The sequence below is a fragment of the Bicyclus anynana genome, chromosome 3 (genome assembly GCF_947172395.1).
Source record: "Bicyclus anynana chromosome 3, ilBicAnyn1.1, whole genome shotgun sequence".
In the NCBI taxonomy this organism is placed as follows: Eukaryota; Metazoa; Arthropoda; class Insecta; order Lepidoptera; family Nymphalidae; genus Bicyclus; species Bicyclus anynana.
In genome coordinates this window covers 15,111,684-15,127,254 of record NC_069085.1, presented here as the reverse complement: position 1 = coordinate 15,127,254, position 15,571 = coordinate 15,111,684, and the positions used below count along the sequence as shown (strand labels likewise).

General features: G+C 36.6%; 1 protein-coding gene across 1 annotated transcript in view; it reads right to left on the bottom strand.

Moving 5' to 3' along the window:
- Positions 1-15,571, bottom strand: part of LOC112058531 (protein Wnt-6) — a 68,315-nt gene that overhangs the window by 22,598 nt on the left and 30,146 nt on the right. Inside the window, exon 2 of the mRNA XM_052891217.1 lies at positions 8,634-8,854. Within this exon, the coding sequence (XP_052747177.1) occupies positions 8,634-8,854 (221 nt within the window). The remainder of the gene's footprint in view (positions 1-8,633; positions 8,855-15,571) is intronic.

The window sequence follows — 15,571 nt, the reverse complement described above, 5'->3', positions numbered from 1 at the left end:
AGATTTTCTTAATTTGTCCAGGTCTGGCGGGTGGGAGGCTAGTTAGCACCCTACCGGCAAAGACGTACCGCCAAGCGATTTAGCGTTTCAGTACGATGCCGTGTAGAAACCGAAAGGGGTGTGGATTTTCATCCTCCTCCTAACAAGTTAGCCCGCTTCAAACTTAGACTGCATCATCACTTACCATCAGGTGAGATTGTAGTCAAGGGCTAACTTGTAAAGAATAAAAAAAAAATAAAAAATAAAAAAAAAAAATGTTGCCTAATATATGTACGTGCATAACTTCAAAGCGGCTTCTCCGTTATTGATACAATTTCTACATGTGTATGAGTGGACGAAAACATTCTCAAATTGTTGACCTTAGGCCTTAATAAATTTCAGTTTGAAATTCTTCGCGGATATACTTTATTTCCCCTTATTCCGTATTCCAGACCTTTTAATATGTGCGGCTAATAGGACTCTGAATGATTTAGTTATTAATAATTGGACCCGATCGTTTGCAGTGGGATAGTGACCTCAGAAATTGATTTGCAAGTTTCTACTAGATCCTGGATCTTTTTAAGGTCCAGTGCAAGGCGTTCTCTACATTCTATAGAACAGGTTTCATTGATTTCATGATTTTTCATTTTTTTCCAACATGAGCGTTGAGATGGGTTTCTCATTTTGATTAACCAATTAATCAAGTTTACCTTAAACTTGAGTTAAATAAATAGGAAATACAATTTCCATCAGGTAAAGTCACAGGTAGAAACTAGTGTGGCTTCATAAATTAAATTTTAACGGCGATAATATTTGGCGAGCTACAGTTAACGCGTAGTAAAGATACTATAAACAGACAACGTTGTTTCAGTAATTTTATGTATACGTGGAAACTATTTAATATCAGGGTGATTTACAGGTCGTAACTAGGAAAGGTAAGCATAGTCAAGTAATTATTTACTGTAAGTCAAAGATATTTTATAGTATAGATATGTCACTAGTGCGTCAAAACTGAGACAAAAAGTGGCTAATTGTCTTAATTTCATTTAGTCGCATTGTAAACGATGAAAGTTATTTAAACAATCTTACTAATATTATAAACGCGAAAGTTTGTATGGATGTTTGGATGTTTGTTACTCTTTAACGCCGCTACTACTGAAGCGATTTGGCTGAAATTTGGAATGAAAATTGATTTTACTATGGATTAACACATAGGCTACTTTTTATGCCGAAAAAATCCATGGCTTCCCGAGATTTGCGAAAACTGATGATTTTGATGATATGAATGTTTGTTACTTTTTCACGCCTCGACTACTGAACCGAATTAGCTGAAATTTGGTATTGAGATATGTTACAGCCTGGATTAACACATAGACTACTTTTTATCCCGGAAAACTCCATGGTTCCCGAGAAATTTGTGAAAAACTAAATTCCACGCGGACGAAGTCGCGGGCGTCTACTAGTACTAGATAAATATTGTCTACAATGTCGAGATGTGTGTTCAAGAAGTATTAAAACTGTATATACATAAATATATAATGGTAACTAAACACAAAATTGTGCATGTGGACGCTCAATCGTCGTCATTAACCCATATTCGGCTCACTGCTGAGCTCGAGTCTCCTCTCAGAATGAGAGGAGTTAGGCCAATAGTCCACCACACTGGTCCAATGCGGTTTGGCAGACTTCACACACGCAGAGAATTAAGATAATTCTCTGGTATGAAGGTTTCCTCACGATGTTTTCCTTCACCGATTGAGACACGTGATATTTATTTTTTTTAAATGCACACAACTGAAAAGTTGGAGGTGCATGCCCCGGACCGGATTCGAAACCCTCCGGAATCGGAGGCAGAGGTCATATCCACTGGGCTATCACCCGCTGGACGCTCAATGGAGGAGCTAAATTCGGATCACTTTTTGCGGTGATTTTGTACTCACGTAAATTATGTAAATGTATTAAATCTTCGCTGTAAGTTGTATTACCTGCTATTTCATTCTAAAAAATAAAAAAACACTACCAACTCTATGATGTAATTAATGGCTCGATTTCGACGTTCTTTCCTAATTTGAAAAGTGATTCTAAAGAAATGGTTCTTGGTTGAAAAAATGTAAGTCAATTTGAAGATATTAGTGTGTTTCTATTATTAAGAAAGGAATTCTTACACGTTTCTCAGTCTAGCAAAACTATTTTGCCTATTGAGCACTTTTCAAATTTTTTTTGTAGATATACGAGTACATACTGGTAAGTTTATTAAATCAGTTTACCAGAAATCCCGCGGGAATCATTTTTCTGGGATAAAAAGCCTTTTCTGGGATAAGTTGCCTCCCTCCCTCCTTCCTCTATATTTCAGTTAAAGTCCTATTAAAATCAGTTCAGCTGTTCGATAGATAAGTCCGAACAAGACAGAAAAACTAAAATTTTAATAGCTTCGTTTGTGTTTTAGTATCGTGGATATAGATAAGCACTTGATTTATATTTTTATGCGAGTGTTCTTAGACATGTTTGATGAAAATCGGTTGAGCCGTTTAAAAGTTGTCGGATGTAAAAGTGGGAAAGAACAACCGAATGTCTGAAAATATACTCGAGTGGGGTCTCAAATGAAAGCGCACTGAAAGATAATATTGATGACTTGATCGAGAGTGTAATTAATAATTTCATGACCTTCGGGGTTTATAAAAAAAATCAATTATATTTAGATATGCCTATTGATGATAGCAGCCCAGAAATAATATTACAAATTACATTGATTGAAGAAAAAGACGTATATACGAATAAAGTGGACAATTTCGGAATGTAGCAAGTAACATGAGGATTTTTAATTGATTCTTAACATTTTGATGGTGTCACCGATATCTATAGGACCCTAATCCTGGATTAGGACGAGGCTCGCTGTGATAATGTCATTAGTCTCCTTTCACGCAAAGTTTGAGATTGAGTGGCGCTTATCAGATAGATAAGGATAAGGCGCTCCACAGACGTGGATACCTTTTTGCTACCGACCCGCTGCGCATCTCAATTTGAAATAAGTTAAGTATACTTAACCGTAGGTCGATCGATCGTTGCTTCTTAATACTTATTTGAATGGGCCATGATAACCCAACGGATATACTTCTGCCTCCGATTTTGGAGGGTGTAGGTTCAAATCCGGTCCGGGAAAAGTTCAAGTTTTCATGTCACGTTATGTGCATTTTATGAAATTAAATATCACGTGTCTCAAACGGTGAAGGAAAAACATTGTGAGGAAATCTGCTTGTCTAGCTAACAGCTAGCCCGCTAACCCTTATTGGAGCATGGTGGTGGGTTTAAGCTCCATATCCCCACTCCTTTACGAGGAAGCCTCGTTCTGTAGTGGACCGCTAACCGCTCTTGTTATCCTAATAATATTATAAACGCGAAAGTTTGTATGGATGTGTGGATGTTTGTTACTCTATAACGCCGTTACTACTGAAGCGATTTAACTGAAATTTGGAATCGAAATAGATTATACTCTGGATTAACATACTTTTTATCCCGAAAAAATCCATGGTTTCCCGAGATTTGTGAAAACTGATGATTTTGATGATATGAATGTTTGTTACTCTTTCACGCCTCAACAACTGAACTGAATTAGCTGAAATTTGGTATAAAAATATACTATAGCCTGGATTAACACATAGACTAATTTTTATCCCGGAAAAATCCATGATTCCCGAGGGATTTGTGAAAAACTAAATTCCACGCGGACAAAGTCGCGCGCGTCCGTTAGTTTAATATATTTTGCTCTTAATGCAGGGATGGTGCAAAAAGAGCAATTAATATAAAGAAAATTATATTTTAGCGTATTATAAACTTTTAAGCAGTTAATTTTTAGACGCGGTAGAAAAGTATTAAGTACATAATATTGCCAATGATAATAAAATTAATTAAAATAATTACTTACACAAGTAGAAACTGAAAAAAACGTAACTATCACTTCATCCTCAATAACTACATAATAGTTATCTAGGATCGACAGCTTTATATATTTATTCAGCATGAACTTTTGCTAATGAAAATTACAACAATACGTTAAATTACAGAAGATAATATGTTCACAATAACAAAACAAAGTGATTAATCTTTCAAAAAATTATCGAAACAATATAATTATGGTGCGATTAAGTTAAGCGAATGCTCATCCTCGCTGACCTGCTAATCTTGTTTGGCCATAATTAATTTCAAAAACGAAAAACTAAAGATCAAATTAAGCTATCTTTTTGAGAGATAAAGCAGTTAATTATGTATCTTACATTAGCAAAATGGCTCCCAATAACCCTAATAATAAAAAAATAAATTGTGCTGACATTTAAAACCCAACATAATTTTACCTGCAGGTGAGTATATGGATCAGGGGTATTCAATACTATAATTTTAGCATTCTTTAAAATGTTTGAGGTTTTATTAAATTGATTATTAACTGTACCACACTCGTTGTAATGTTGTTTTTTTCTTGGGACTTCTACACTATTTATTTTCGGCTCATTATTGAGCACGAGTCTCCTCTCATAATGAGAGGAGTTGGGATAATCATTCACCACGCTAGCTTAATATGGATGGGCAGACTTCCCACACGTAGATAGTTAAGACTACTCTTCCTTTTGTGGGTTGTTGGAATCGCACCCACGTCCTTGGATGCAGAGGACAGGGTCTATCATCACTTGCGCTATTGGTGTAATACACTATCTCATTTCAATATTAGTAATCCATGGATTACGAATATTGAAATGAGACATGAGATGTAAGTCATCAATAAATTGATGAATTACACTGTCTCATTTCAATATTAGTAATCCATGGATTACGAATATTGAAATGAGACAGTGTAATTCATCAATTTATTGATATTTAATAATATTATGATAATTTTTATAAATTTTTAATAATGTTTTTTACGGTAATAACCAATAGAAATGAATCCCCAAGGATTCATTTCTATTGGTTTTGTATACTTTTACTTGATTTGTAACAACAGTGAGGCCATACTTTAAATATGCATTGTTTTGCAGGCAAATTTTTGGCACATACTACTTAATTTAGCACTAACGAATACAAAATGAATGCGCGCATACAATTAATGGCCAGCGATTAGGTCTCTAGTGATGTGCGTCTAGTGGTGAACTCACATATCGATAAAAATATTATTTGTTTTATTTAACTGTAACTATTATACTTATCTTTATATTTACAGATTGATCAAAATGAATTAAGAATAATTTATTAAAAACTTACGGTCGTATAAAATTTTCTAAAAAATCGCAAATATTTCCGCATCATATAGATGCTTGAAAAATAAATACATATTATTAAAAATTAATAGGTCATGACCTTATTTATTGGAAAGAGTGATTATTATCGCATTTATGTATTTATATTTTAAAAAAATATTTTTCACATTTTAGTACTTCTTTAATTTATGTAATTATATTAAAGGAGATCCATATCTCTTTTGTCCAGGTTATATTTTTTTAATGTAACTGTAAGTGGCTGGACACATCGTTCACGATCATTGTGTACTTTTCACTTAAAACATGGTCTGAACTAGCTGTAGGTGTCTCATTAAATAAATAAAGTCATGCAAAGTATTTTAAGATGATATTTTTTTATTTATTATTCTGGCTATTACAAAACACAAATTTTATCACATCACAATTCTTCAATTTAGGCATATAATGTTATTAAACTACTAATTTAAGTTTCAGCTTCGATTATGATAACATAATCGAAAAAAACTGCTCATCTCTTGAATCGACGGATTAAAATAAACGACCGGGCGTATAAAAATCAACTCTCGTGGCCTAATCGAATTAGGCACCGATACTTATCTGTGCGATTTAACACATTTTGCATTCTTTTGTCCATCGCTAATAAACCTGCAGGTAGCTAACCTCTATCGGTTGATTTTTTATCGATATTTATTTTAAAACTACACACATGCTTAGAGTTTGCAACGTCGTAATTATTATTGTTTTTTTATCTTTTACCTTCGTTGCAATAAGTAGGTATATTATATAAATGACTAGTGGGCTCGCGGTTTTTCACGAAAAGTTCAGTTCACAAATCTTGCGAGAACCATATATTTTTCCGGGTTAAAACGTAGCCTAGTCAATTCGGTTAAACCATTCCAAAGATAAGTCCGGAGACAGGCAGGCAGACATACAGACAGTAATTTAAAAATGTTTGTTTGTATTTTACTATCGTGTAAATGTAGGTATCGTGTAAATCTAAGCACTTGAGAAAACGCAGTCTTTTTTAAATCGCAGTCAGAAATAATTAATTTGAACCGTCAATTTTATTTAAATCATCAATTATTTTAAATAAAATTGATGATTTAAATTAAAGCTATTTTTTTTTACTTTAGTGTAGTTTAGAAAAAATAACTATTAATGTCAGTGTATTTTACAGGAGCTGTGATGCTGTATCGCAAAAAAGCGTAAGCCAATAAACATTGCGGCTGTATTTTGGAAGAGCAAATATTGCTTACAAAACTAGACTAAACCGGAGAACTACTATTTATTCTATTTAGTATACTTCACACGCTCCTTATAGAACTGCAAATAAATCTATTAGCATATTTGAAAATTGAAAAGTTAGAAGGTCCGGTCCAAAAATTCGATTTTTTTATTTCGTCTACGTTGAAGGCTTTTCATAAAAACTTTCATCCCCTTTACCCGCCTAGATTCCGTTCCTATGGGAATATAGGGAATACATAAAATATAGTTACCTAACTATATTACTCACTGATGTTAGCTTTTAATTATTGGATAGAAGCAGGCGTTACTTTGCGGAAGTTCATCATGATTATATAATGATTTATTTATTTTGCTATCATCCGCGAAAATTCGGCGAACCCATGCGACAACGTCACCCAGGTCCGACAAAATACTCTCTACGTACGTTTCACCCCGAAACCGGAGCATCCTCAGGAGATGTTGACTCTACAACGTGCAATTGCAAAAGTCAGCTTTTAATTGGTAAAAGAATTTTCGAAATCGGTCCAGTAGTTTTAAAACAATCAATCAAATCTTTCGTCTTTGTAATATTAGTACAGATCTTTTTGCCGTGATATGTGAATATGACCTCTGTTTCCGATTCCGGAGGGTGTGGGTTTGAATCTGGTCAAAGGTCTGGGTCTGGAAGGAAAAACATCGTGAGGAAACCTGCATACCAGGGAATTTTCTTGATTTTCTGCGTGTGTGAAGTCTGCCAATCCGCATTGGGCCACCGTGGAGGACTATTGGCCTAACCCCTCTCATTCTGAGAGGACACTCGCTCGGCAGTGAGCCGAATATGGGTTGATAATGATGATGATAGATCTTTTAAGGATAAATTAGGCTCTACTTCGATAGATACTAGAAGATAATACATTGACTTTCTAAGCGTTAGTGTTCTATGTTCTGTGAATTTTCTAGTGAACGAAGTCGTGGGCGTCCGCTAGATATAAAATTTTCTATAAGTCGATTCCGGATATGAGACACCATTAATCGTGGACATATTGAGCCTTAAAACTGTTCAAACTGTACTAACACATTATAAAAATTTCAATAACAAAAGAATATTAAGAACGGTGACGTTAGAGAAAACATTTACGAACGATAAAGTCATTTGTGAAGCGCAGTTTTATAATGCCCCAGGTTTTAATGAACTCGTCGCGTTTCAATAACTCTATTCAAAACTCTGTTAACGATAAATTTTTCAACATAATAAATCTGTGTTAAAACCGTGTGATTCGGTTTTATGGGCGGTGTAATAAAATCATAAAATTAGGTCCATACAAAGATTGCTGCGACGTGCGAGACTATCTCTGACAGGTAAGGTGTAAGGTCGACTTGATGTTCTCAAAGAATTTTTAAGAAATTTAAGTTATATTTCGGAAATTATGAAAACTCCTGACAGTCTTAAAATCTATATAGAGTCAGGTCAATGTACGAAGTAAATATCTTTCACCTGCCATATCATGTAAGGCTGATCATCATGTAACTTACAGTTTTGTTATGCTCTCTTCAAAGAAAGCAAACGGCCGGCCGGCCGGTATGCGCCACTGGACTTACAAGACGGAAGTCCTGGGTTCGATCCCCGGCTGGACCGATTGAGGTTTTCTTAATTGGTCCAGGTCTGGCTGGTGGGAGGCTTTGGCCGTGGTTAGTTAGCACCCTACCGACAAAGACGTAACAAGTTAGCCCGATTCCATCTTAGATTGCACCATCACTTACCATCAGGTGAGATTGTTGTCAAAGGCTAACTTGTAAAAAATAAAAAAAAAAATAAAAAACAAAGATATTTGATGTTTCATATTACAACATAGCACAGTATAATCGCAGAACATAGAGCGCTTATGCGGGGTATAATATTAGATAATATTCGATTTTTCTTTATTGGCGTTGGCGGAACTGAACACACCTGATTACTGTTAGCTATTTTAGCAGTTCCATTTACTATAAAAAAAGTAAAACCTTGAAAAATTTAGGGTTAGAACTGATGCAGTCTATCGGTGGCTCCTTGAGTCACCTCACGGCTGATCTATTTCAGTAGACGTTAGTTCCGTTAAGTTTGTAAGAGTAAAGATATACCCCTCATAAGCATATCTAGCATATTAGTTCCCTTGACTATAAGATTTTAAGAGTAAAACAGTGTACCCCTCATGAGTATCTTCCTCATGCTGCGGCGCTGCGTGGTGCAGTTCCAGCGGCGGTGGCGGAACTGGTGGGCGCACTCGGTGGCGCCCAGGGTCACCCCGCGGCTGATCTCCTTCAGCAGGCCGGTCTCGTTGCGACAGATATGCGCCAGCCGACCGCGGGACCGCCGGTTCTTCTTGCACACCATGCGCGGGTCCAGGATCACTGCGCTGCCAGACGCCCTGAAACAATCATCATCATCAATCATCATCAGGTAGGTCAGGGTTTCCCAAGTCTTATATATACGGCTATAGGGATGTCAACCCTAAAATCTATGAAGTACTAAGAACTTTTTTGAAAGAAGAACCCCATATACGTAATAGGTACGTAATTACGTATATGGGGTTCTCAATGATCTGAAACTTAACACACTATATCTAACTTTTGGATTAATTGTTGTTTGTATTGCACGTGACCCCTTTTTGCGATTATGTTTTTGTAGAGTATTTATTTATACAAGATCATGTACCACTTGCGAAAGGATAAAGTCATAAAAAGTTTACTACTGTTTTATTAATGGTACTTACCCGCCCCGCCTGTTTTTGCACATTTGTTTTTATACGGACGTATTAATTACTATGTATTTATCTGTGAGAGATAATAAGAGCAAATTTAAGAATCTAAAGTTGCTCGCACATTGCACTAAAGACATAAGACATTTTCAGAGAAATTTTCACAGAAATAATATAAGACATTTTCAGAGAAATTATTTGCAATATAAAATTATCATAATTGTTTAAAATATCCTGAGTATTCAAGTAGGTACTCATTGGAGCTTGTTATTCTTTTCTATGGATTAGTTATTCTACACTTGTAGGTAAATCTCTAGTTATTAGTGCAAGAAGGTCACAAAATTATTTAGGTATAACGTTACCAGTTCAATAACATAACGGTTCTAGGATGGACTGAAATCGGAGAAGTCCTGCATACATATCATTGCATTGCTTAGCAGCAATGTAGTAATATTTAAAACATAGCTTACATTATATAATATTATTTTTTGTGATAGTAAAGAATTAGGTAAATATTCTTCTAACTACTAGATAGACTAGATAGATTTGTAGTTCCTATTTGAGCTTAAATTACACGATAAGATCATAAATTGAATATGTGTCACTTAAATCTAAGTAAATAAATATGATATTCATATGATATTCATTGACGATTGTTGTTAAAGAACGTACGACTTCAAGCGGGTGCGGTTCGTGCGACTCAGATTGTCTCGTAATGTGCAATCAACCTTAAACGCCCACTCGACAATTCGAAATCAGAACACTCCTAATTACAGAAACAGTCGTAAAAATCTTACTACAAGTAGTGTTGTCCGAAACCCCGAAACCGGTAAATATCGATTTACGATCCGCCACGGAGATCGTCGAGAGACGAGCGCCAGCCCGCGGCGAGTGATTGTTTACTCGATAAGAGTTCATTGTCAGACAGCCGAGTGCGAAGCTAGCTCGAATAAATTTAGAAGTCTTCAAGACTTTACAGTAAACCGGGTCTCGGGCGATACTGATCGATTGCATTACATTCGTTTTAGACTAACGACTCGATTATAGAGACGATTGTGGGATTGGATCCATCGAAGATTGTCGCGATGGGACCGGTTTGACTGAATAATGTAAATACATTATTCAGTTATCAAATGATAGGAAATTATATTAATTTATTTCAAACTCTGCAAATACGTCCACTGCAGGACATAGGCCTTTTGTAGGGACGGGACTTCAAAACATCACGATACTGAGCCACCTGCATCCAGCGAATCCCTGCGACTCGCTTGATGTCGTCAGTCCACCTGGTGGGGGATTGACCAACACTGCGTTTACTAGTGTGGGGTCGCCATTCTAGCACTTTGGGACCTCAACGTCCATCTGCTCTTTGAACTATGTGCCCCGCCCATTGCCACTTTAGCTTCGCAACTCGTTGAGCTATGTCGGTGACTTTGGTTCTTCTGCGGATCTCCTCAATTCTGATTCGATCACGCAGAGATACTCCTAACATAGCTCGTTTCTCTGAGCCTTCTTATGAGGCCCATAGTTAGCGATCATATAGTTATGGTGCTTGCGTGAATAGATATATTTACTAGACTTGCAACAAAGTATAAAAGTGTTAATAGTTTAATTAGGTAATGGTTAAGTTGTTAACTAAAATTCAAGACCTAGACTTAATGTAAAATCTTACATACTCCCAGTAAAAGGTTTTCGGTTATTTATAAAACTAGCAAAGTGGGTGTTAAGGAAACTTTGTCCCTTTATGTGAAGTGCGTTTTTAGAGCTTTTTGGTATATAACTCGTTCGGTTATGTACTATCGCATTGCTTATTTCTGCCGCCAACCAGCGCTGCTGTATTTCAACCCACAGGATTGCAGATATAATGGCATTCTAAGTTTTTTTTTTATTCTTTACAAGTTAGCCCTTGACTACAATCTCACCTGTTGGTAAGTTATGATGCAATCTAAGATGGACGCGGGATAACTGGTTAGGAGAGGGATGGAAATCCACACTACTTTCGGTTTCTACACATCGTTCCGGAAAGCTAAATAGCTTAGCGGTATGTCTTTGTGGGTAGGGTGGTAACTAGCCACGGCCGAAGCCTTCAACCAATCAAGAAAACCCCAACCGGGGATCGAATCAAGCCATTCTAAATCCCAACAGAAAACGACTACATCTAGCAATGAACGTTCATTACCGCAGATGATGATTGTAATTGATCTAAGAAAACTACATATTCCTGAAAAGTGTGGTCATCTTCTGTGTTCCTGCAAATAATTCAAACACAATTCATAGAATGCGCAAAATCATTTAACATGATGGACAGGAGCATCCATATGGTTTATTTCCTAGCCACGAGGTAACATACACCAATCGGAATAGGATAAATTGATTTGAAACTAAATCAATTCTGATTATAAATACATTATAAACAAAACATTTAAAAATAACTGACTACTGGGAAAATAGACTTGAGTCTAAGCCCTCATTCGCACGAGAGATTTTTTTACGGACTTTAAAAACCGTTCAAATACTATATTATAAAGCAGAAGAGTTTGTTTGTTTGTTTGATTGAACGCGCTAATCTCAGTAACGAACCAATTTGAAAAACTCTTTCCATATATTATACTCGTATTCCTAGGGGAAACGGGAACCACGCGGGTGAAACCCGTATAGTATAAAACAAAAAAAAATATTTTTCAAATCGTCTTCGGGTAATCGATGTACATACATAAAGAAATACCGGTCTACTTGAGAACCTCCTCCTTTTTGAAGTCGGTTAATGAAGTTAAATGAAGATCTATTTCTAACGCCCAAAATTGAAAATGCAACACTGCTCGAAAAAAAGCCTCGTGAAAAAAAACTGTCGTGTGAACATATACTTGGGAATACATTTGTTGTATTTGAACGTTTTTTTAACGTTCGTTAAAAAAGCTCTCGTGCGAATGTGTGCGGGCTTCTGATTGCGAGTTAATTTAATTAAATAAAAATTGATTTTACTCTGGATTACCAACATCAGCTACTTTTCAACCCAGAAAAAACTATAATTTTTGCGGAATTTGTGAAAAACTGAATTCCACGCGGACGAAGTCGCGGATGTTAGGTAGTCATAAATGAAAAAATATATGATAAGAATTCTCGACTGTTTCATAAAAAAAGTATTACATATTATCAACTGGCTGACTCGCCAAACGTTATTCTGCCATAAGCAATTCTGAATAGGGAATAATAATTGATTTGACTTTTCCCTTTTAACAGACGAATCCAAGCAACGTCACCTAGCCACGTGCGACAAAAAAATATCTAGTCACTGCGAAATTAGAGCATTCCTCATATTTGACTCTACAATGTACAATTGCGAATTCATACATTTTAATAACAAGGGCACCGCCCATAGAGAAATCTAGAGTGTAGTTCTGCATTACTCATTATAGTAACAACGGAAGAGTTTCCAGTAACGAGCTTCTATAATTGAACATAAACACCTATACGACCTTGCGGTTTTACTACAACAGTAAAAAATGCTTCAACAGTAAAAGTCAGTAAGCGAGTAAGTTATGACCCGCTCCAGAAATGCATGGTACACACGAAATGATTTTATTAACTCCATACGCCGGGTTGTTTACGCCTTTATAACAAATTTCATCATCGGAATTCTGGAGTGCGGAGTTTTTTATTACAACATTTTTAACGGTTACACATTCGTGATTCTACATTACGGAATACCGACTCGAAATCATAGCCGTGATTGGTTTTTTGATATATTGATAAATTACTCGAATTTAGTCTAGATGCAGCGAATGGAATGGCGACCCCGCACTAGTAAGCGCAGTGTTGGTCGACCCTCCACCAGGTGGACTGACGACATCAAGCGAGTCGCAGGAATTCGCTGGATGCAGGCGGCTCAGGAGGTTTGGAAGTCCCTACAAAAGGCCTATGTCCTGCAGTGGACGTCCATCGGCTGATATGATGCAGCATTTTATTTTCTTCTTTCTTCGTTTTGCTTTTTAGCATTTTACGTAGCGTACTTCGGAATAATAAATAGGAATTTTTAGATTCCCTTGTCATTATTATTGTCATATAATTCGGCATTATCAATTTATGGTCTGTTTTTATCAAAACTCATATAATTAAACAACAATGGCTATAACCATAGATTTAAGAGACGATACAGAGTATAAAGATCTATGAGCTATAACTATTTAAAGAGGGTGTACCGTGTAGGTATGACCTACCGAATAACAAAAATGTACAATGTGTAATTTCTATCCTTGATTATTTTAATTTTGTCGTTTGATTTCTTATAGTTTCAAACAGGATAGATTAAATAATTCAACCATTTAATTCTGGCTTATGTTCAACATACAATCAACTCATATTCGGCTCACTGCTGAGCTCAAGTCTCCTCTAAAAATGAGAGCGATTAGGCCAATAGTCTTAAATAGGTTAGGTCAAGCTGACCCGATCCGGATTATCTCTGGTGTGCAGGTTTCCTCACGAATTTTTCCTTCACCGTTTGAGACACGTGGTATTTATATAATGATTTATTTATTTTGCTATTATCCGCGAAAATTCGGCGAACCCATGCGACGACGTCACCCAGGTCCGACAAAATACTCTCTACGTACGTTTCACCCCGAAACCGGAGCATCCTCAGGAGATGTCGAGAGACGAGCGCCAGCCCGCGGCGAGTGATTGTTTACTCGATAAGAGTTCATTGTCAGACAGCCGAGTGCGAAGCTAGCTCGAATAAATTTAGAAGTCTTCAAGACTTTACAGTAAACCGGGTCTCGGGCGATACTGATCGATTGCATTACATTCGTTTTAGACTAACGACTCGATTATAGAGACGATTGTGGGATTGGATCCATCGAAGATTGTCGCGATGGGACCGGTTTGACTGAATAATGTAAATACATTATTCAGTTATCAAATGATAGGAAATTATATTAATTTATTTCAAACTCTGCAAATACGTCCACTGCAGGACATAGGCCTTTTGTAGGGACGGGACTTCAAAACATCACGATACTGAGCCACCTGCATCCAGCGAATCCCTGCGACTCGCTTGATGTCGTCAGTCCACCTGGTGGGGGATTGACCAACACTGCGTTTACTAGTGTGGGGTCGCCATTCTAGCACTTTGGGACCTCAACGTCCATCTGCTCTTTGAACTATGTGCCCCGCCCATTGCCACTTTAGCTTCGCAACTCGTTGAGCTATGTCGGTGACTTTGGTTCTTCTGCGGATCTCCTCAATTCTGATTCGATCACGCAGAGATACTCCTAACATAGCTCGTTTCTCTGAGCCTTCTTATGAGGCCCATAGTTAGCGATCATATAGTTATGGTGCTTGCGTGAATAGATATATTTACTAGACTTGCAACAAAGTATAAAAGTGTTAATAGTTTAATTAGGTAATGGTTAAGTTGTTAACTAAAATTCAAGACCTAGACTTAATGTAAAATCTTACATACTCCCAGTAAAAGGTTTTCGGTTATTTATAAAACTAGCAAAGTGGGTGTTAAGGAAACTTTGTCCCTTTATGTGAAGTGCGTTTTTAGAGCTTTTTGGTATATAACTCGTTCGGTTATGTACTATCGCATTGCTTATTTCTGCCGCCAACCAGCGCTGCTGTATTTCAACCCACAGGATTGCAGATATAATGGCATTCTAAGTTTTTTTTTTATTCTTTACAAGTTAGCCCTTGACTACAATCTCACCTGTTGGTAAGTTATGATGCAATCTAAGATGGACGCGGGATAACTGGTTAGGAGAGGGATGGAAATCCACACTACTTTCGGTTTCTACACATCGTTCCGGAAAGCTAAATAGCTTAGCGGTATGTCTTTGTGGGTAGGGTGGTAACTAGCCACGGCCGAAGCCTTCAACCAATCAAGAAAACCCCAACCGGGGATCGAATCAAGCCATTCTAAATCCCAACAGAAAACGACTACATCTAGCAATGAACGTTCATTACCGCAGATGATGATTGTAATTGATCTAAGAAAACTACATATTCCTGAAAAGTGTGGTCATCTTCTGTGTTCCTGCAAATAATTCAAACACAATTCATAGAATGCGCAAAATCATTTAACATGATGGACAGGAGCATCCATATGGTTTATTTCCTAGCCACGAGGTAACATACACCAATCGGAATAGGATAAATTGATTTGAAACTAAATCAATTCTGATTATAAATACATTATAAACAAAACATTTAAAAATAACTGACTACTGGGAAAATAGACTTGAGTCTAAGCCCTCATTCGCACGAGAGATTTTTTTACGGACTTTAAAAACCGTTCAAATACTATATTATAAAGCAGAAGAGTTTGTTTGTTTGTTTGATTGAACGCGCTAATCTCAGTAACGAACCAATTTGAAAAACTCTTTCCATATA